Below are 23402 nucleotides of genomic sequence, written 5' to 3' on the forward strand. Positions count from 1 at the left end.
TTTTTTTTTTTTTTTTTTTTTTTGCCTTTTCAAGACAGGGTTTCTCTGTGTGGCCTTGGCTGTCCTAGAACAAACTCTGTAGTCCAGGCTGGCCTCAAACTCAAAGGTTTGCTTGCCTCTGCCTCACAGTGCTAGAATTAAAAGCATGCACCACCACCACCCGACTTTACCAAAATGTTATAGAAAGAAAATGACTGGGCACAGGGGCCTTCATAAAACAGTCAATGCAAACAGTGCATGAGAAAAACTGGGTTACAGTAGCATACTTTGCTTTTCTACTGGCACTGTGAGCTGCAAGGCAGAATCACGCCATCAACAGAAGGAAGCTCTCAGAAGACTGCTTGAAAAGAGGGAGCAGGCAGCAGGCTTGATGCTCAGAATGTGAAAATCAAAGAGAATCTTTTATCAGGAGAAAGGAACACTAAATGGGAGCCAACTCTGAAACTAGTTTGAATAAACCCTCTTTTCTAACCACAGAGAGATGGCTCAGTGCATAAAAGCACTTGCACACAGGCGTGGTAGCTGAGTTCAATTCCTAGATCCCACAAGATGACCGAAGAGAACTGACTCCCAAACTGTCCTCCAACCTCCACCTGAGCACTGCGGCATGCAAACCACACTCATACACATATACATATGACAAATGAAAAATTTTAAACCAAGCTGGGGGGGGGGCTAGAGAGAAGACTCAGCAGTTAGGATTGTTTACTAGTCTTCCAGAGAACCTAGGTTTGGTTCCCAGAACCCACATGGCAGTTCACGACCATCTGCAACTCAGGCACAGGGATATGATGACCCTTTCTGCCCTCCCTGAACACTGCATGCATGTGGTACACAGACATATATGTGGACGAAACACCCACCCACTCATTTTTAAAAATAATAAAATTTTAAAAGGAAAAATTAAAATGGCCCAGCCCCCCCCCAAACTTGAATGTTATTTATCCTTTCAAACTACTGGGTCAGTCAAAACATTCTGGCTGATTTATCTGCCAGGCCAAGAGTAGCATCCCTCATGGGATACTCCCTCAAAGCACTGTGTTTATCCCTCCCTCTCGCTGATATCCCAAATCTAAGGTCAGAAAGTACATAACTGAGTACAGGGAGAAAATACAGGAACATTCTGAGAGGTTAGAGGATGCTGCTTTCCAAGTAATGGGAACAGACAAGAATAAGAAAAATCTTGAGGAATTTGTAAGAAAGCTTATGATGGAAATTTTATTCTCCTTTGCACTTTTCTGTGTTTCCTATTTTCTCTGTGGCCATCGCTGATTTTTTCAGAGCACAGTTACATATGGATGTGAACTATCCCAAATAGTGGTGCACTCCCAGAGGCCATGCTAGCACGTGTTAAACAGCACAAGAGAAAGAGCAGCTGACCCCTCATGCCTTTCCAGTCTGGTGTTTTATAACCTATCCAGACAATGAAGGACAAATGTTCTCATAACCCCAGACCTTGTCCCAGTACTCCAGTGACCTGCCATTTCATTTCTGATGGAGTTTCCTATCCCCGACCTTGGAGCAAATGTCACTGTCTGCAGCTAATTTCCTAATACAGCCCACCTTTTCATTCTGCACAGGTGGGGCTTTGATGCGGAGAGAGGAGAATGATCTGTCTGTAGCTGCCCAGCAGCCCAGCGCAACTCCCAGAGGCAGAGTGCTAGGTTTAGACTCCAACTCCCTCACTGCTAGCCATGGGACCAAAGTAGGTTAACACATCTCTATGCTGCTTGACGGCTCCCATCTGCAAATCAGAGGTAATAACAGCATCCCTGTACAGCACTGCTGTGAAGTTAAATGATTGTAAGAGGCACGGAGCCATTTTGGCCTCTAGCACATAGGAATTTAATTCTGAACCTAAAAATAAAAAACATTTAGCTACTTTTATTAATATTCTTCCTCTCCTCTATTCTCTTACTTGACTAACCTGTTCCATCTTAACCAGTCACTTTCTGTCTCACATGATCTAGATACCTGTCCAAGGTCTTTGTTGAGCGAACATCCTGGTGAATGCTTAGCTAGGCGTGTGCAGGCGGGCAATATAAAGCCATTAAACGTCTAAATCAATGAATTTGAAATAATCACCCTTTAAAGATAGTTCCCCAGAGTCCATATGTAGTGTTTTTGAAGAAAGATAAAGAAGACATGAAAAGAAGCCAAACATTCCATCTATAGCAACGGTTCTCAAAGTGTACCAGCAAGAGCAGCAGCATGGCTAGGGGGCTGATCAAAAATACCAAGTTCTAGCCCTGTCCCAGGAACTCTAAGAGTGGAGCACAGCACTCCAGCTGAGCAGGCCTTCTGGGTTCTGATGCTGATGAATTATGCATTCTGAGTCCCAGAAGTGCCAAGTGAGCACTGGCCCGGAGAGACTTCCAAGCTTTACTCTGCTGCTGGCCTACACATGTCTCTTAGTTTCCCAGAGCCTGGGTTTCTTCTTTTTTTTCCCCATGATTTATTTATTTGCATTAGTGTTTGCCTACATATGTATCTATGTAAGGGTGTTGGATTCCCTGGAACTGGAAGTATAGAAAGTTATGAGCTGCCATGTGAGAGCTGGGAATTGAATTCAGGTCCTCTGGAAAAGCAGCCAGTGCTCTTAACCACTAAGCCATCTCTTCAGCCCTGAGCCTGGCTTTTTTTTTTTTTAATGAAACAGAGTGATAAGATTCAAATAATTCGGTGTTCTGAGCACTGAATGATATTCTGTGCACAGAGACTGTGCACATTTTTGGTGCTTAGTGAGACAGTGTTCTTTCCTTTCAGTGTCCTCCTGTGTATCTCACACAGTTGAAAAGACCAAGGAAAATGATAAAGCCAAAGGGCTTTGCACAGTTGCCAACTGTTACGACACTCAGAGGGACTACTAATTATTCTTAGTATAAATAGCCAGGCTGGAGTTCATCATCTCCCATCACGGGACACCGGGAAGTACTTCACGTCCAACGCCGCCCAGCCTCCAAGCACAAACACTGGGGCTGTCTGGGGCTGAAGTATTTTAAAGAAAAGAGATGATCTTTGAATTGAATACAAATTCAAAAACAATTCTAGCCAACACAAAGAAAATGGCAGGCATCTGCAGGACACCACGGGTCTGAGTTGGGAATTTCTGATACATGGTATTCAACTTCATCCACCTCTAAGTAGTAGAAGGTTGAGATTATGCCATACCCTGAATTTGTTTAATTTCCCCCCACTTCTCAGCTCCAAACTACACATTCCACTAACGAGCACCTTCCAGAGTCAAGGACAGGATCCGGACATGAAAGGCACGAGCAGCTATGTCAGACTGTGTTCTTGGCACAGTCTAGTGAGGAAGTTTTCTCTCCTAAAGGCTCCTTAATAGTAGCGGTTAAATATCTGCATACCCACACTTGCCTAGCACTCATAAGGCCCTGGGTCCAAGCATAACCCCACAAACACCTGTATTCCCAAGACCTTACAAGTACTCAGAATCGACCAAGATACTTAGGTATGAGGCACGCGCAGCTAATAAGGACTTTATGGGTGGGAAAATGAAGTCTAGAAACTAAAAGTTGAAGTCAATCAATGAAAGTCACAGAACTGGCTTGAAATCCTAGCACAGAAAAAAAAAAAAAAGTCATCTTTGACAGCTACCCACCCAGAGCAGAGCTCATCTTGTCATTCAACCCTACCTACCACATTCCCCACAGCCACCTCTCTCGTCTGGTGGTCATGAGCCCATGTCCTCTCCCTTCTCCCTGCCCATTCAAGGCTCACCAGACCCTTCTCTTGCCCTGAAGAGTACCTCAGACTCACACCTACCCTCCACTGTCTTCTGACATCTTCTAAACTCCTACATCTCACCAGCCTTCCAGGCAGCTGTGTTTTCTCCCAAAGCCCTAAACCTCAGGACCAGAGATTCTGGCTCTCTCACCAGCTAAGCAGTCATTTCACTCCTCTGAGCCTCAGTTTCTTCATCTGTAAAGTGGGAAGGACAACTTATGACAAAACAGCTGGAAGAAAAAAACGATCCTTGCAGAACTGCTTTTAGGTATTGTCTTAAAAAATTATTTTTATTTTATGTGCATGTGTGCCAGAGTGCATGGATGTGCACCACAAGCATGCAGGAGTCCATGGAGACCAGAATAGGGTATTAGTTCCCCTGGAATTAAAGTTACAGGCTACTGTAGGTCACCATGTGGGTACTGGCATCCAATCCTCAGTCCTCTGCAAAAACAATAGCTGCTCTGACATTTTTTAGCAATTTATCTATTTGTTATTTGTATGTGTATACACATATGTCTATGCATCACATCGCAGGCATACTTGTGTCCACAGTACCAGAAGAGTCTCAGATCCTTGAGACCGGAGTTGCGGACAGTTGTGAGCTGCCATGTGGGTGCTGGTAATCTAACCTGGGTCCTCTGGAAGAGAAGCCAGTGCTTTTAGTTGCTGAACCATCTCTCCAGTCCCAACTGCTGTTTAAAGCATTAGCCTGTGGCTGCTATTTTTGCATACCCTTCCCTTATCCCCAGAACATACTTTTTGCTGCTGCTGATGGTGTCTTGAGATAGGGTCCCACAACAACCTCAGGCTGTCTATGAAGCTGAAGCTGGCCTTGAACTCCTGACCCCCCCGGCTCCACCTCCACTTGGGATTACTAACATGTACCACCATTCCCAACATATGTACATACTTTAAAAAAAATCACAATACTGAAAATCATGTTTACTCTTTACCACAATACTACAGAACATCCACTAAAACTTCAATGTGTCAATTTATCATTTTTTTCCAAACTAAAATGACTAAGTCCTACCTGCTGATTATTGGCTGCCTAGCAACAGGGACCTTTCATCATCCTCATGATCAAATTTATTTTTCTTAAGATCTATTTATTATGAGTACCGTGTGTTTGCCTGTATATATGTATCTGTAGCACGTGCACGCCACAGAGGCCAAAAAACAGGTGTCAGATCCCCTGGAACTCCAGTTACAGATGGTCATGCGAACACTGGGAACTGAACTTGTGTCTTCTGCAGGAGCAACACGTGCTCTTAACAGGAACCATATATCCTCCAGCCCCTCAAGCGTCTTTCAACAGGCAAGAGTGGACTACGGCCTGGGAGGGTATTTTTCCTTCACAGGTCATAAACCAGTCACATCACATGGCCTCTTCAGATAGAAAATACTTGTCTGACTTAATTATTCTTCGGTGAACAGAAAGATAGTCCAGTTCACTGAGTCTCTACAGTGTTCCAGATAAGATACCAGTTGCTGGTAGATATCACCCCTTCAAACCACAGCACTCTAAACACAAGTCTCCCCGTCACCCTTCCCTGCTTTTCGCTCCGCCGGTCACTCTTGGGTTCTGAAGGTTTCCACAATCTTCTGAGGTTCTACAGCCAAGGTCATTCAACTCAGGCCACATCTAGCACATTTATTTCTTTTTTACGGCCATTCAAATACCCGTCTGTCCCTTATTTCCCCTTTTGACATTCTGCCCTTTATACCTACCAGCTCTATACCTACCAGCTTCCCTCCCCAGGCCTACAAAACCCTCAAGTTCACTGGCTTGAACTCAACACTGGATTGAGAAATGAGCGTGGACCACAGTAAAAGAACACTTGAAGATGGGGGCAAAAAGAATCCCAGCACCCTCATCCGCCAGATCAGAGATGCCTGCAACTTTGTGTGAAGGGACCAATGTCATCCTCCACAGGCACCCCCATACACAAACATGTATGTATTCACTCACACAGACACATGCACACGCATATATACATAAAACAAAATCTTTTCAAAAAGAGAGGGGCTGTCTGAAGAGATGACTCAGTGGTTAAGAGCACTGGCTGCTCTTCCAGAGGACCCAGGCTTTAGTGCCAGCTCTCACATGGAAGCCCACCACTGTCTCAAACGCCGGTTCCAAGGGATCCTACACCCTCTTCTGGCCTCTGGGGGTGCAAGACATACAAGTGACGTATAGACATACATGAAGGCAAAACAAACTCATAAAACTGAAAAAAAATAGAGAGAGAGATACTCGAGTGAGCATCAGAGAACAAAGTGTCACAGAAATAGAAAAAGACTTTCAGGTCCCAGGATCCATGATTACTTATGAAAGACACTGAACCAAAAAGAACAAAATGTCCCTAAAGTACCAGTTAACCAACAGAAGAAGCCTCAGTAAGTTCATGGGCCCCTCTAAAGACTAAAAAGTAGGTTATAAATTCATATGCAAAGAGGAAAATAAGCAAACCTCTACTGCCTGAACTAGTCAGACCCATAAGGGCAATTCAGATCCCTGTTCACACAACCTGCTAACCCAGCTTTAATGTTTAATTTTTAAGCATTTTATGTGTGGGTGTCTTGTTTGCCTGTACGTCTGTGCACCATTTACATACCATGTATATAAAAGGGGCCAGAAGAGGGCAACCAATCCCCTGGAACTGAAATTACAGCCAGTTGTGAGCCACTAGACAGTTGCTGAGAATTGAACCTGGATCAGCAGCCAGTGCTCTTAACCAGTGAGCCAGCACTTCAGCCCCAAAACATAGTTTTAAAAGACACTAATCAGCATTTTTGACTGATCTCTTGGCATAAGTTCCTGCCTTGGGTGAAAAGCCAAATTGCTTGTTTATTACTTACTGCTTACAATGTTAGAGATCAAACCTAGGATTCTGTGTGTGCTTAGCTAGCTCAACCACTGAACTATGCCCCAGTCTGCATGTGGCTTTTTCAGTAAGGACACTTATCAGTGGCCACTTTGCCTGTGCCTTTCCTTCTGGGGCATGCTGCCCATCTCTGGCTCCTTACAGTATTGACGGGTGATCTGAATACTATACACTATACTACCAGCAAGATTTCGGTCTTGTCAATTTAATATAGCGAGAAAACAAGAGTCAATGTAAGGAGACACTGCATATCAACAAAGAAAGTTAAAAAATGAGAACTTGGAAAGTCCCACCACATCTTATGCCCAAACACCTCGTGTGAAAGACAAGAGATAAGGTCAAGAGGAGTCTCTGGCAAAGTCACTACTGGAGTCCAAGTTTCCGGGTTCCAGGGGAGTGCTTATCAACAAGCAGTGCGCCGGCCTGTCTCTCTTCTTTCCTAGGAGGCTCTGCGACCCACCCGTGCCATCCCCCGGCCAAGACAGTCACCTTCCCGGAGCGCCTCCCCCATTCCAGTCCCTCCTACAGCCTGGCGGAGTTGCAGCTCAAATTAGAAGTCGTGCAGCTTGGGACATTTTCTGGGAAGGTGCCCAGCCTCAGAGCCATTGGTACCCATGAGTAGAGACGGGGAGGAAAGAAAGAAGTGACATTCCACAAAGGCTCTGGGAGAAAGAGGCCCTTGGAGAAGACTGCTCGCAGTGACATCTCCCACCCAATACGCAAGGGTAAGCGGACCAGCACGAGCACTACTTCTAGGGAGAAACTGGAAAAGCTGGGCCCTGATGGGTAGGGATGCAAGGGGCCTCTCAGAGTCCAAGTTGCACCTCAGGGGAGCCTCCGGGCAGGGTGAGGTGGCACCGGCGTTAGGCAGAGGCCTCATGACAAGGATGCCTGGTCCACCTTTGAGATGACACCACTAATTGGCAGAGGCCCAAGCCGCACGTGAAGTGATATCTGTGCGGGGAGGAGGCCCCGGACCTCACCAGCCCGGCCGGTTGCTCTGTGGCTCACTCGACGCCTGCCCCACGCGCGGCCTTACCAAGACATTGCCCTACAGGGGTGCTGAACGGATTCCCCAGCAGGAACTCCATCTCTGCAGGCCTCGTTCCGGCCCGGATGCCTGTCTGCCACGGGTCTCCGCTGCCCGCGCCGCGCTCTGCCCTGACTGACACTTGCCCCCGCCCCACCCTCGGGAACGCCGAGCGCCGGTCTGACCTCGCCCTCTGGGTGCATCCCTATTGGGCAGCGTCTCCCCAGACCGCCTCCGATTGGACGGCACGCTGCTCTCAGTGAAGTCCCACCCACCCCGCAGCGTCCGATTGGACACAAAGCAAGCTAAGTCACTGGAGTCCCCGTCAGCCGTAGCGGCACAACCCTCTGGACCCGCCTCAAAACGAGGTTCCTTTCTTTTGATTCGTTAGCCTGTTTGTCAGTCTATAAAATCCTTACTATGATTTGATAAAAGACATGTCCATCATCCAAATAACGATAGCGTAACTAGAAGTTGCGGCGCATCGACTGTGCTGATTGGAGAGACGTTTGTTTTCTTCAAGGCTGGTTGGTGTTAGAAGCGTTTCGCCGCCCAGAAATGTGGTCACGTGATACGTCAACTTTCACCCAGGATATTTATTGCCTGACTTCCCCTTAGCAACAGAGTGGCGGTGCTTGGTTACCCAGCAACCAAGAGACGCGTCCACTTCAAGGAGAGTCCTTAGAAAGGTAAGAAGCAAGAGGCTAGACTCCAAGACGACTCTAAGATCAGAGGTTGCATGATTCAGTTCTGTCTTTTAACTGTTCTGTGAGGACTCCGACCTGGCCTTTCTCATTTGTAAAGTGAGCACATCTATCATTTTACACTTGTACTGAGATTTATCAGCCCTTACTAGAAGAAAATCATCACATATAGCTCCTAAAGCCCGCAAAAGCTGGAAGGAAGAGCGTCCATCTGCCAGTTTCCTGGCCTGATCAGTTTCATAGACAAAGAGGTACCCGGTCCTCTTGATCTGAAGTAAGTTACTTCATTTGGTGCTGTATGAAGGGCTTAGAAGGAGAATCCAGAACCTGGGGTTCCATAGCAATCTCTGTCAGTAATTCACAGTAATTTCCCCAAGGCCTCAGTTTTCCTCTCTGGGAAGTAAGTGTTCTCCCGCTATGTTACACTGGGGCTCCCTTTTCAGGAGCTCCCAACACTGATGTGCAATTATATAAGTTGTGTGCACCGAGAGTTAAACAGCACTCAGTCCGTTGCTGCTATTCTCGTTATGTTATGGCCAATAGGATCTACTTGGTGCTTCAGGCCCAACTGACCCAGGTTGCTGTTTCCCAGGAAACCTGGACTTTTGTCCCGTGAAGAGGCTACCTGATTGATTTGCAAAGCAGTTATCTGCTGTTTCTCCACATCCTACCTCTGGTCTTCACCAAGGACACTGTCATCAGGCAAGTCAACCAGACCCCTGTTTGGATAAATTATTGATATAATCCCCATAGGAGAGGATTCTTTGGGTCTTGTCCTAGGAAAAATTGTTAGAAAAATGAGCTGTGAGCATGGCTGTTCTGTTCCTAGTTTGCTGGTTACAAGAGAGTCACAATTAGGAAAATTGGCTCCACTATGGACTAGAAGTCATGCCTTTTGATAAATCTGCATGTTGGCTGATCTAGAAAAGCCTTAATGTTACAAAGATCCCTACTATGTGCTTTCATAGTTCTGCAAACCCACTTGCTCGTCGTTGTTTGGAAGTAAATATCGGGACGACTTATTTAATTCAAGTCTGAAACAGCAGAACCTCTCTGTCTGAGTTATTCCTAGCTGTTTCTGTCAGCCCCGGAAATCAGGTCACACCCCTTCAGTATCCTTTTCAAGGTTGGTTATAGAGAGCTGCTGGGATCTTGTAGCTCTCACAAAGATCTCTCCCACACACACACATCAGCTGTGAGCAAGCCCAACTCCCCCATACCTGGGCTGAGACAGACTTCAGTTGGAACTGTGCTCTCTTGTCTAGGCTTTCCAGAGTAGGTCAGGCCAGATTGCATGGTACAGAACTAACAAACACACACACCCAAAAAAAGAACAGTATGAGTCAGAAACGTCCTTTGTTCTCTGGGTCTGAGGAAGCTAATGGAAAGGAAAGGTTTGTTTTTCCCTTCAGGGCTCCTCATGGCTGCCTAGACCATGACATCATCTCCCCTAGTGCTCTCCCACTCCACAGCTCCTCATGGCTGTCTGTGGGCATGACCCTTGAACTCTCCTAGCAAAGTTCTGAGGGACAATTTATTTTTCTATTAAACTCTCCTCCACCCCATTCTCTAACACTATTATTGGGTCAATCAATCACTTAGCTTGGGCACAACCTACCAAACTAGATTCTGTCTTAAACTGGGAGTGATTAGTCCCACATATAAACTAAGTTCATAGAGATGTCCCAGACCCCATAACTCCTCCCTCCCTTCCTTCCTTCCTTCCTTCCTTCCTTCCTTCCTTCCTTCCTTCCTTTTTTCCTCCCTCCTTCCCTCCCTCCCTCCCTTTCTCCTTTCTTTCTTTCTTTCTTTCTTTCTTTCTTTCTTTCTTTCTTTCTTTCTTTCTTTCTTTCTTTCTTTCTTTTTTGAGACAGGGTCTCTCTGTGATAACTCTAGCTGGCCTGAAACACACTATATAGACCAGGCTGGCCCAAACTCAGAGATCCACCTGCATCTGCCTCCCAAGTGCTGAGTTTAAAGGCATGTGCCGCTCCTAGCTAGACTCACTTCCCTTTGTAATTCTTGGCACAGCAGTTATAATTGTTTGGTTGGAGCCTCTGGCTCACCTCTGCATTGTCCTGGAAGCCCCATTCCCTCCCCCTTCTCCCCACCTCTGTCTCCAAACCCTGCCACTCAGACAGTCTCTGAACAAAGGAAAGATGCCAAAAAGCCCAGTTCCCTCTTTCTTAATGGCTACTGCGACTTCCTTCCCTGAAGTTGCCTGCTGACCAAATCCCCACCTAACCACTCAACTTTTTACCATACTTGGGCAAAAACCCATCTTGTGGTAGAAACATCATCACTCCTACAGCCTATAAAACTTTCCTACCTGTCTTGGGTGCACAACTTCTCTGGCCTCCATCTCTGGGATCCGAGAACCTGCCCAGGGGGAGTTGCTTTGCCCAATAAACCTGTTGTTATACTTTTTCAGTTCAACTTAATCTGGTTTACTGCATCGGCAGAGAAATTTGTTATGGGGGAGGAACAGAAAACCCATTAGTAATGAGCTTTCTAAAAGTAAAATCTGATCCATCTCTGCCTTATAAGCTGTAGGAGCTTCCCAGCATCATAGGACAGAAATGCAGTGCAGGCCTGCATCACTTCTGCTTTCCTGCCAGGGGGCGGGGTCTTTTCTTTTCATCCTTCAAACTGTGTCTTCCCTGGCCGGGCCAAGTGTCCCTACTGCGTGCTTTCATAGTTCCCCACACCTACTAACTTGTCATTGTTTTTGTTTTCTTTTTTTGAATTTTCAAGACAGGTTTCTCTTGCTTTGGAGACTGGCCTGAAACTCACTCAGTAGACCAGGTTGGCCTCAAACTCACAGAAATCCCCCTGCCTCTGCTGGGATTAAAGGCACACGCCACCACTGCCCGCCCTAATTTGTCATTGTTTGTAAGTAAATATTGGTATGACTATTTAATTCATGTCTGAAACAGAAGTCCTATCTGAGCTATTCATAGCTTGTAGTAGTTATTCAGTATGGATGTGTAGGCCAGGCACAAGCTCTTACAAAAATGGGGGAAGAAGGGATTACCTGCCTAACTGGAAAAAGACAGAGGCGGGAGCTGGTGGAGTTATTTTCCAAAAGACACCCGGTCAGAACCTGCCCTGCCCTGGGCGTGAACGATGAACATGGACAACATCAGTCCTACACCGCCTAGAACCTGCAGAGCTTGACTGGAAGCTAGCTTGGCCGGTCACACTTAATGGACTTTGATGAAATGGAGGTCAAAGTTTTGACACCAGAATTGAGTCATTTCCCAAAGTACAACACCTTTTTTGAAAAAGCTCCAAATACTTTTCAGATAACATCTGACAAATGAAACACATTAAAATTTCCCCAGAAGTAAATTTGGAGGTTGGTAGTAAATTACGAGAAACTTTAAGGAAAATTATTTAGGAAGATTAGGAAGCTGATGAGCACAAGAATTGTTCTGGGAGGACAGTCAGTCAGTCACCTGAGGAGGAAGAGTCAGCCGGAAAGAGTAGGGAAACAAGGCTGAGGTTTTGAAGGGTTGGGGGCACAGATGGAGAACAAGCAAGAACCCTGGGAGATATCCAGATCTATTCACCCCAGATAGGATACCAACGGCAGACCAAAGAAACCATCCCATCAAGCATAGCTTGGTGAGCCAGCTCATCGCAATTGCTTGCAGGAGTGACTCAAGGGCAGCTGCATCGCTAAAAAGCCAATCCCAGCGTGGGTGACAAATCAGGACAGTTGCATCCTGGAGCTCTCAGCCTAAATTACAAGCCCCGCTATCGAAGACTGTCTTTCCTTCCTCAAAACTTATATATGAACTCTGTTGTTGTTTGTTTGGGGTGTTGTTTTTTTTTAATATTTATTTATTTATTTATTTATTTATTTATTTATTTATTATGTATACAATATTCTGTCTGTGTGTATGTCTGCAGGCCAGAAGAGGACACCAGACCTCATTACAGATGGTTGTGAGCCACCATGTGGTTGCCGGGAATTGAACTCAGGACCTTTGGAAGAGCAGGCAATGCTCTTAACCACTGAGCCATCTCTCCAGCCCTGGGGTGTTGTTTTGTTTTGTTTTGAAACAGGGTCCTTCTACATAGCCTTGGCTGTCCTAGAACTCACTACATAGGCCAAGGCTGGCCTCACACTTTTAAGATCCTCCTGCCTAAGGCATGCACCACCATGCCTTATATAAACTCTTCAGTAGCGGCTTAGTATTGTAACTTTGTGAGCTTCCTGAGTCTTGTGAGTCACTCTCCCTCCAGGAAGGAATGTTTTAATTCAGACTTCACACCATGGGGTTGGGGAACGGAAGGGCCAGGCACACTAGAGTTATTGACATCAGAATCTTTGCTCAGGGATAGTGAAAGACTAGAAAGTGAATACTTATATATGCTGCATTCACATGGATGACAACAGAGAAAGAGGGAGGCGATCTTAGAAGGAAGTCAGGTGGTCAGGGTTCCTGGTGGAGCAGTCTTAGGAGCTGAACTGGCCCTGTGGAATAGAAGGCAGAGGGAAGCCACACCTGAAATCGAGATGGGAGGACCAGAGGTTCAGGGAGCCCTGGGTCCAAGGGTAGAAGGTAAAAAGGAAGGTGAGAAGCAAGTGGGGCAGAGGGGAGGGTGGACTCCCAGAGTGTTCAGAGGGGAGGGTGGACTCCCAGAGTGTTCAGAGGCAGAATTGCAGTGGACAGACAGGAGCATACGGCCCTACTTTTCTGGGGATTATTGGAAATAATCACAGTGGGGTCTGAGCAGCCAGCCCTGCAGGGCTGTGATTCTACCCTGCCAAGCAGAGCAGTCAAGTACAACTAACCCAATATGCAGACTCTGCCTTCACCACCCCCATGCCTCTGAAGGCCCCTTTGGGCCGTTAGCAACTGAACCTGATCTAGCTTAAGTAACAGAGAAATTAATGTGAGAAATCCACTAACATGTACAGGGTCTGGACTTAGGGAACCAGCAAGTAAACACCTGCTGTGTCTATGTCTGTCCTTATCCTCTTCCTGCTGTCCACATACCCATGTGCCTGGCGAGCGCTAGCTACATAGTTCCTCCCTACATGAGCGGTCAGCTCATTGATCACCCTCATCCTGAGACTCCAAAGTTCCCATTTCTCAAGGAAGAACATGAATGGCCACCTTGAGTCAGTGACTCCTCCATGCATGACTGTCTGCCTGGGGTTGAGGAACTCCCAGAAAGGCCACTGCGGCTGGCGCTTTCGATGATCATTGTCAGCGACTTGAACCAGGAGACCTAGGTAAAGACAGAAGGTCAGAGATTAGCCACAGGAAACCTGAGAACCACAGGCTAAGGAGACCCATGTGGGCACCAGCCCTGTGGGCCTAGGTAGAGACCCCACTGTGGTTGTAAAGTCAAGAAGTGAACCCCTGCAGGTGGCTGCTGGGAAGGCTTAGGGAAGCCTTCCAGCAATGTGTTTGCCCCAAGGTACAGCAGGCAAGGGGCAGGAGCAGGCAGCTTATGGCCTCCTAGCAGTCCATAACACCACGACATACACTGCCCAATTCTGTTCTCAGAGCAAAGGAAAAGTCTGTGAAAGAAGAACTCAATTTCTCAGGGAATATGAGCCGGCCGTATGACTCGATGGACCCGAAGGTGATGGACGATGACATGCTCAAGGCAGCTGTTGGGGAGCAAGGCCCCCAGGAGGAGGCTGGGCAGCTAGCCAAGCAGGAGGGCATCCTCTTCAAAGACGTCCTATCCCTGCAGCTGGACTTCCAAAGTAAGTGCCTGGGTGCCAGGAGTGTGGCCTGGGGCAGCAGGGCCTCCTTGACTTTCTCTGCCCTATTTCAAATCCCCAGATTTTACAGAGTCAGGGATCAATTCATAGAGTATTGAAACCCACCAGACACAGGGATGGGGGTAATGCATGCTGCATCAAATTCCTCCAGAAGCTCCATAATTTGTCCACAATACTCCTGGTTCTGAATAAGAACAGAAAAAAATAAAATAGGATTGGCCTGCTCCAGATTTAAGTGAGCCCCCAGGGACCATGTTTTCTCTAGCGTCTAACTCCGCACTGACTTGAAATGGAGTCCTTCATATGGAATGAAGTCCTTGGAATGGAGGGATCCCTTGTGGACAGAACCAAAGAGACCCCACGTTTCTGGAGTAGGCACTGGAGGGAGTGCTTGGGGGGGATGCGTAGGGTGTCCAGAAAGGAAGTAGAGAGCCCTGAAGCAGGGAGGCACCTGGGAGTGACAGGGCAGCCCAGTGGAAGCTATGGCTCAGGACAGGCAGAGACTTACTGTCTCAGTGTTCCTATCTGTGAAACAGGAAGTAGCTCCTTGTCTCAAGTTCTGGCTGGGAAGCTAAGTGAGACAACATGTCTACAGTGCCTGGGTCATGCTGGAAAGCCAGGGAGTGTGACCCAGTGAGCCAGGACAGAAGGAGTGAGAGGGAGGAGGGAGCTTAGCTTGGTACATTTCGCGTCCACCCTCGACCAGCAAGGAAAACGCAACACCCAGAGCTCTTCTTGCAGCAGTTTTCAGGACTTTATTTACAGCAATCTCTCCCCTCCCCCCTCCCCCCTCCCCCCTCTCCCCTCTCCCCTCTCTGGACAAACCTCTCCCAGCCCTTAAGTAGGCCCGAACTGCCAGGTGGGCACTGCCCATAGGTTCACGCATACGCAGGCAGCTGATAATCATTGTGTGATCATAGCATAGGTCAGGCCTTAGCCATCTCAGGAGTTGATTATACATCTCTATCAGGTGTGACACCACGCAGCTCAGCTCACTACAGGTACACATCTCAGTACTCGGGAGGCAGAGGCAGTAAGACCTCCTGTTCAAGGCCAGACTGGGCTACACCGTGAGACCCTGTCTCAAAAATATAAGGACTGAGCAAGGGGTGGCTGGTTCAGTGGTTAAGGGCACTGGCTGCTCTTCCAGAAGACCCAGCTCAGTCATCTGTAATTCCAGTCCCAAAGATCCAATGCCTTCTTCTGGCCTCCACAGGCATTATATACATGTAGTACACAGACATATGTACGGGCCAAACCCCATGTATATAAAATAAAAGAAAGGAATATATATATATGAACTGAGAAAATTGTTCAGTAGTAGGAGGCTTATGATGCATGAGACTCAATCCCAATACTGCCTAAAAGAGGAGCAGGAGAAAGGAGGAGGTGGCCAAGGCTCCTGAGCCCTCTGTTTTCTGAGTAGGTGAGGACCCAGAAAGTGACCTGATGTTTTAGGCCGCAGCTGTCTAGGCATTTGGTCAACATCAAAGGCACAGGGTCCCTTGCCAAATGCTGGAACAGCCAAAAGCAAGAAGACCTGGCCTTAAATAAGTCCACAGGAGTCCTGGGTGTGGCCTCCATTGATGTCCTAGGGTGGCAGCTTCCCTGGAAGGAGTGAATGAGGAGCAGCTACTTCCTCCCCACCTCCCCCTCCCGCCTAATGGGCATTCTGCCAGTGCTGAGCAAGTGCCTAAGAGATGCCAGATGCTGTTCCAGGCACCCAGATTTAGCAGTCCAAAAGACAAAGAACCTTACCTTTGTGGAGTTGGTGTGAGGGAGACAAAGAAGACAAGGAAATTAGATCATTACAGGCAGTATGTGTTGTGGGGGAAAAGAAAGCAAAGAAAGGAGAAAAGGGAAATCAGAGTTGGGTGCAGTGTTTTCTACAGTGGCCAGAGCCTTGCCAAGGTGAGAGCTGAATAAATACTTAAGGAGATGCGGAGATCTGAGGGCATGTGTGTGAGAGAGAGAGGAGGGGATGGGGAGGGAGGGAGCAACCAGTGGGAGGCCAAGAGGTAGGCCAGAGCCAGCCTGAGAAGGCCTGCTGAGGAAGCCAGTGTGCGGACAGGCAGGGAGGTCATGTAGTCAGCAGGTGCTTGCCTTGGACAATGAAATGTATTTGGCTTTTATAGTGAGTTGGGATTGCCAAGAATATTGAGTAGAAACAGGATAGAGTGGGACTTGAGTTCTCATAAACCCCTGCTGGCTACATGCAGGGGCCGGGGGAAACAGGAATCTAGTGAGATGGCTACTACTGTGATGATGATGGCCTTGCCAAGGTGGCGCTCACAGAAGTGGAACTGGTGGCTTCTGGGTGGGAAGTTCATTTGGAGCAGTCGGATATACCCTTGTTCATTGAGGTATCTGGGCCTTTCCATGTCACCTGCTGTTGTCTAAGGGCAAGCCAGGTACAGGTGTGTCATAGCCACCTACCTAAAGTGTCCCAGCTGGAAGCCACCCAACAAAGGGTGAGTCAGGGCTAGGTTTCGGCCTGTCAGACAGCAGGGCCCGAGTAGGTGCCAGGAAAATCCAGACCAGAAATAGGAGGTGGCTAAGAGCCTTGGGCTGAACTGAGTACCACTTCCAGAAATATGTCGAGACAGAAACAGAATTAGTTTGGGAAATCTGGTAGCAAACAGAGACCTAAACAACAGATTCGTGTACCACCTGTCCCTGAGGACATGGAGGAAATAGAAGGAACCACTCCAGCCCCAACAGGAAAGCAATGGAGATCAGATGATCCTGTGTCCCCCAAGACCTGTGAAGGGTCAAGTAGCCACACACACCGAATCGCAGAACCTCACCAACAGACCCCATCTCTTGGACAAGTGTGAGCTGTCACTAGAATTTTGTTTTGTATTGGGGATTGAAGCTGGGGCCTTGGTAGTGCTACCCAGGTGTTCTACCACTGAGTTATGTCTCCAGGCTTATACCACCTTTTGCCTGGTGCCTGTAGAGGTCAGAAGGTGGTGTTGGATCTCCTGGAACTGGAGTTACAGATGACTGACTATAAACCACATGTGGGGGCCAGGAACCAAACCTGGGTCCTCTGCAAGACTAAACAAGGGCTCTTAACCACCAAGTTGTCTCCCTACCACCTTAGCTGCCCCAGGTTCTCTTTTTTTCATTTTGAAACAGGCTCTCACTGAGCTGACTGGCATTACACTTGTTAGCCTCCTCACTTAGCCTCCTGAGTAGTTAGGATTATAAGCCTCTATCTAGCACTAGTCCCAGCTGGATCTAACTGCATACCCCAGGCTAGACTTGCAGTCCTGATGATACAGGTGTGCACCCGCATGCCAGGCTCTTAATAGTCCTTTGAAAACTGCCTTCACACCTAGATCATTTCCTGGCTTTAAATGAGTATAGTCTAAGACTAAAGTTTTGGAATAACGGGGTGTGATGGCTATTCTTGGTTGTCAACTTTACAGCCTCTAGAATTAACTAGAACCCAAATGGCTGGGCACACCTGTGAGGGAATTTTTTCTTAATTAAATCATTTCAAGTGGGAAGACCAACTTTTTCTGGTTTTGTTTGTTTGATTGTTTGGTTGTTTTTGTTTTGTTTTCGAGACAGGGTTTCTCAATGTAGCCCTGGTTGACCTGAAACTCACTCTGTAGACCAGGCTGGGCTTGAACTCACAGAGATCTGCCTCTGCCTCCTGTACCACCATCACCTGGCAGATTAATTTCTAATCCAGATCTTTTAGTCTGGGCCACACCATCTGCTGGTAGCCTATATAAGGAAAAGGAAGCTCTTTTTTTACTCTGCTGGCAAGTCTATTCCTTCACTAGCATTAGAACCCACTTCTTCAGATTCCAGCATATACTGAAGACCAACTGAGGCATCCAGCCTTATGAACTGAACAACTATTGGATTCTTAGTTTCCACTGTGCTTCTAAGACTGAACTCAGGTCATCAGATCCCACAGCAAGCACTTTACCTACTGTTCCATCCTTTCTTTCCTTCCTTCTTTCTTTCTTTCTTTCTTTCTTTCTTTCTTTCTTTCTTTCTTTCTTTTTTCTTATTTTGAGACAGGGTCTCACTTGTAGCCCTGGCTGGGACTGGTTATGTAGATCAGGCCTCCAACTCACAGAGCTCCACCTGCCTCTGCCTCCTGAGTGTGACAGCCATTGTTGGACTAGCTGGACCACAGCCTGTAAGCCATTCTAATAAATCATGTGTGTGTATACATATATGTGTGTGTGTATATATATATATATACACATACATACACACATATATACACACATACATGCTAAGAGCCAGTGTTCTATCTCTAGGTCATATATAAAAAGTACCCTGAGTGGGCATTTGGATATATAAACTTTGTGTGCATATACTGTATGTATGTGGGTGTACATGCATGCACACATATTTAGAGGCATATTTATTTATATATTTATTTCTGTTCCTCTCTGTGCCTAGGGCAATAGCTCAGCAGTTAAGAGCTCTGACTGTTTTGCTAGAGTACCTGGGTTCAATTACTAGCACTCAATGGTGGCTCACAACTGTCTATAACTCCTGTTCCAGGGGATTTGACACCCTCTTCTGACCTTTAAAGGGCATTGCACATAGCACACATAAGGTATACACACATACGTGCAGGCAAAACACATACATTTAAAATAAAAATAAAGGCAGGGTTGTTTTTTTCAGTTTTGGAAAAGGCATAAAAACAAGTAGAGTTCTTTATGCTGTATTTGCACACAGCAGCAGGCCTGTGTATGGCTTACGAGGAAAGCTGGGAGGCGCTGAGTTTGTTCCGCTGACCTCTAAGCTTTACATAATCAATATGGGCTTATTTATACTACTCAGAATGCTTCTTGCTTCCAGTGACAAAAGTCAAGCTTTGGCCATTGTGACCTGCCCAGGGAAAGAATGGATACATGGCCAGGGCGAGTCCTCTAACTGCAGGGTCTCTTTGCTGCCAAGTTGTCTGGGCCCTGCTTTCTGGTGTATGAGTGATCATCCCAGCAGCTGCTCTTTTATGCTCTCACACCTAGAGATATTTCTATCATGTGTTTGGAGATGGATTTTTTTTTTTTAATTTGCTGGTCTAACTAGCATGGTGATGCAAGCCTTTAATCCCAGCACTTGGGAGGCAGAGGTAGGCAAATCTCTGTGAAGGCTGAAACCAACCTATTCTACATAGTGAGTTCCAGGACAGTCAGTGAGACCCTGACCCAAGAAAAAAGAAAAAGGAAGGAAGGAAGGAAGGAAGGAAGGAAGGAAGGAAGGAAGGAAGGAAGGAAGGAAGGAAGGAAGGGGGAAGGGAAGGGAAGGGAAGGGAAGGGAAGGGAAGGGAAGGGAAGGGAAGGGAAGGGAAGGGAAGGGAAGGGAAGGGAAGGGAAGGGAAGGGAAGGGAAATTGCAGGTCAAAGGGCATATAGATGGTAAATATTCTGATAAATGTTACAAAATGGCCTTCCAGAAGTAAAACCAATTGAGTGACCCTCCCACCATGCTTGTAACCTGTGTTCCAAGGTAGACCTGTTTCCTCAGGAGCCCCAGCCCAGTCCTTGGGGCAGTCCACACTCACCTCCACACAGCCACCTGCCTAGCTGTCCCTGTCACATCAGACCTCTCTGATCCTCCTCAGTGGCCCTGGTGACAGTGCGGGTCCTACACTCACATGCTCCTCCCCAGAGAGCTGTGGACATTGTGTGGACACGTCTGAGTACATTTCAGTCTGCCAGGGCCCTGGCAGGAAGCCCCAGCCTTAGTCAAATCTGGGCTCTGCTTGTTTCAGACATCCTCCGCATAGATAACCTCTGGCAGTTTGAGAACCTGCAGAAGCTGCAGCTGAACAACAACATCATCGAGAGAATCGAGGGCCTGGAAAACCTCACGCACCTGGTCTGGCTGGGTAAGGCCTGGCTCTGCGTCTGCCTTTGTTAAAGGCAGCCCACTGCCAAGGACATCCATCGCCTCCCCACAGAACAATCGCAGTGACACTCGGCTGCCAGCCTGTTGTTAGCCCAGGCGCAGCAGAAATGCCCTGTCTGTTAGGAGCAAGAAAGTGACAATCTGTTCAAAGCCTGGGGCTTATGCTGGGCAAAGCCTGACAGACGGGCTGCTGCGTACCAGGCAGATTACTCCATCCCTCCTGCCATCCTCTCAGGTTGGTGGGCACAGGGGCAGCCCAGGACTGGCATTCACATTGGTACAGGTGAAAGCTGGCCATTATAATGAGCACAGAACATAGCCATGTGCTGATTGTGGCCTGCTTACGCTTCATATGACTTTACTTGATCCATGCACCATCCCTATCATTACAATTAATAAACCAAGGTGACAATAAGTTAAATGAGGGTCACAGGCTCCCTTGAAAATCTTTATTTGATTCTAGAACTTTTGGCTTCACTGTCAAGGTCACTGGGGCTTGGCCTCTTAGGTGCCTCCCATCTGATGAGAGGCAGGAGAGCTTCTAAAGGACAAAAGAGGACAAGCTGAAAGCCCCTTAGAAACGTCTTACTTAGCCCCCACAATGGTCCTGGGAGGTGCTTAATGGCTGTTATTATCCAATCCAGTGGCAAGGGAGGTAGGGCTGAGAGGAGCACAGGCAAGCAGCAGCGGAGCTAGGCTAACCCCACTCCTGCCTGTCTCAGCCCAAGGCACATGCTCCTCCATCTTGTCCGGCTTCCGGAGGCCATGAATACAGCTCTCAGCTGCAAAACACACTCAGCTGTCTTTGTGCTGACGTTGGAAGCCACAGTAACCCCACTTGTGGGCTTAAGGGGCCACTTCACAGATGCAGCCCCTGAGGCTCCAAGAGACTGGCTAGCCAGACAGAGTTGTGTGCTGCAGGTGGCAGAAGCAGACAGAACCGAGTCTTCTGACTGTGGGCCCCAAGTCTCCTGCTCAGGCACCCTTTGCTCTACCCTAGTTCTCGTTAGCTCGGGTTCCTGGTCTCTGGGGTCCATCTGCATGGCTAGGAGTCACCCATCTCTATAGGAGGTGAAATAAGTACCTCAACAGTGGGACAGGTGCCCATGCCAGCCCAGGTTCTGGGCAGTAAAGCCATGGATCCTACAAGAGCACCTGCTTGCCCATTTACCCAGAGGGAGATTTGTATACTAACCACACTACCCTCCTGACCCAAAGCTTCTGCTTCCTAACTGATCAAAGAGAAAGATCCCAAACCCCCACCTGCAGGTGTCAGAGGACATGCATGCGAACATGGGGCAGATGGAAATACCAAGCACATGGGAAGCAGCCCTTCTAGAATGTTCACCAATACAAAGGAAAGGCCATCTCCCAGCTCTGCCCCCAACTACACCGTTTTAGACCCGCTGCTGGGTGTTCTCATTCCAGAACTGACAGGGCTGAGAAGTCTTCCCAGTCAGAGGGGAGCTGGCAGAACTGGGGAGATGATAGGCAGAAGGCTGCAGCCCACAGTACAGCTGACACCCCTGGAGTCCCTGAGGAGAGCTGGCGCCTCAGCTCTGTGTCACTCCAACAGCTCTAAGCAGCCTGGGGGTTTTGCTTCAGGACCATCCCTCCTCTAACCCTCAGAGTCTTCCTCCTTTCTAGATTTGTCCTTCAACAACATCGAGGCCATTGAGGGGCTGGATACCCTGGTCAACCTGGAGGACCTCAGCTTGTCCAACAACCGGATCTCCAGGATAGACTCTTTAGATGCCCTGGTGAAGCTGCAAGTGCTGTCACTGGGCAACAACCAGATTAGCAACATAATGAATGTGAGTACCAGGCTACAGATGCCATAGGGTCTTGGGCTGCACCAGAGCAAAGGTGTGTGGTGGTAGACACAGTACGCCCTTTTCCTAAAAAGATAAAACATCCAAATTATTCCACAAGGGATTTGAAAACATGGAAAGACCATGCTTAATCTGACAAAACCTTCTCTGGGCACCAGGTTGTGTGGCCTCAGCTTTGGTCCTAACCTGCTGAGTCTCATCCTTGGGTGACAAACCTTTACTGATGTGAAGTACATACTGGATGTGGGACATTGGTCTGGGCTTAGGGAGACAGAGGTGGCAATGTACAGTCCTGTTGGGGTTAACCAGTTGTACCCATTTAATCTAGACAGAAGTGGCAGGAAGTTAGTGTCTCAAATAACAAGCCATCCCTGTGGATGGTAGGCGAGCAATCTAGGTACTAAGATGTGTCTGTATGACAGCTGACACTGTTGGGAAGTAGGCTGCCCCCGGTACACATCACAGTGGGCTCCCAGTAGGGAGATACAGCCAAGACTCTGGTAACAACTACTGAGTGCTATCTCAGAGGTGACCCCAACACTTCTTCAGCTCAGACATCAGTCCAGGGCTGTCTGATACCTCTCTCCTCTCTCTCTCTCTCTCTCTCTCTCTCTCTCTCTCTCTCTCTCTCTCTTTTTTTTTTTTTTTTTTGCTTTTTGAGACAGGGTTCCTTGTAGCTTTGGAGTCTGTCCTCGAACTAGCTCTTGTAGACCAGGCTGGCCTCGAACTCACAGAGATAGCCCACCTCTGCCTGGGATTAAAGGCTTGCACCACCACCGCCCAGCTGTCTGATACCTTTCAACACTCCATTTCCACATATCAATCAGTTGGCTTGGCTTCAGTCCCAGCCATACACATGAACAGAGATAGTGAGCCAAGGCAACGAATCACTGCCCACATTTAACTTGGTGCCTTGGCTGTTCATCAAAGCCAAACCAGAGAGGCAACATAGTCTTTCCTTTGCATGTCAGGCATGAAGATCTAAGCCCCTGTGAGGTGCAAGCCTTCCACAGCTCAGTTTTCTTACCTGTCAAATAGAGGTGACAGTAGCCCACCAGCCTAAGCTCTACATGAGGTGATAAGCAAAAATAGTAGGTGCTAGGAGAGGCTGTTCTCTCTTCCTCTTCCTCCTCCTCCCCTCCCCCTCCTCTCTTGTCTGTGAACCCCACAGTAAGCCTTAAAGACTTGTCCTTCCAGCCTCTGCCTCCTGAATGGTGGATTACAGGTGAGCACTCGGCTCTGGAGCAGGTTCTTAACACACAGAGGCCTATTGTGGCAGATCTCTCTGCCAGGAGAAGGTCGGAGATGAGAATCAACCTGATTCCAGTTCCTTAAAAGATATGAGAACCAGGTGTCAGGGTGTGGTGGTGCATGTCCTAGATCCTAGCACTCTAAAGCAGAGACAAGCTGTGAGTTTGAGGCCAGCTTGGTCTACATAGTGAGTTCCAGGACAGCCAGGATTCAGGAATACATAGTGAGACCCTGGAGAGAGAGAGAGAGAGAGAGAGAGAGAGAGAGAGAGAGAGAGAGAGAGAGAGAGAGAGAGAGAGAGAGAGAG

At 47.7% G+C, this 23402-nt stretch overlaps 2 protein-coding genes across 9 annotated transcripts in view; one reads left to right on the forward strand and one right to left on the reverse strand.

The window, feature by feature from the left end:
- Tom1l2 (target of myb1 like 2 membrane trafficking protein) overlaps positions 1–7833 on the reverse strand; it is a 125124-nt gene extending 117291 nt beyond the window's left edge. For all 8 annotated transcript variants that reach the window (XR_007595623.1, XR_007595622.1, XR_007595621.1 and 5 more), the window contains exon 1: positions 7678–7833. Coding sequence is in view for 4 of the 8 variants with exons in the window: in XM_050163558.1 (XP_050019515.1) it covers positions 7678–7729 (52 nt within the window). In the remaining 4 variants the exon portion in view is untranslated. The remainder of the gene's footprint in view (positions 1–7677) is intronic.
- A 133-nt stretch (positions 7834–7966) lies between these two features.
- Positions 7967–23402, forward strand: part of Drc3 (dynein regulatory complex subunit 3) — a 38198-nt gene continuing 22762 nt past the window's right edge. Inside the window, exons 1-5 of the mRNA XM_050163606.1 lie at positions 7967–8357; positions 8965–9074; positions 13898–14103; positions 19876–19992; positions 21660–21846. Of these exons, the coding sequence (XP_050019563.1) occupies positions 13944–14103; positions 19876–19992; positions 21660–21846 (464 nt within the window). The 5' untranslated portion in view covers positions 7967–8357; positions 8965–9074; positions 13898–13943. The remainder of the gene's footprint in view (positions 8358–8964; positions 9075–13897; positions 14104–19875; positions 19993–21659; positions 21847–23402) is intronic.

This window comes from Alexandromys fortis, unplaced genomic scaffold (assembly GCF_014885135.2).
Source record: "Alexandromys fortis isolate MF-2015 unplaced genomic scaffold, M_Fortis_MF-2015_v1.1 scaffold_149, whole genome shotgun sequence".
NCBI classification, from domain to species: Eukaryota; Metazoa; Chordata; class Mammalia; order Rodentia; family Cricetidae; genus Alexandromys; species Alexandromys fortis.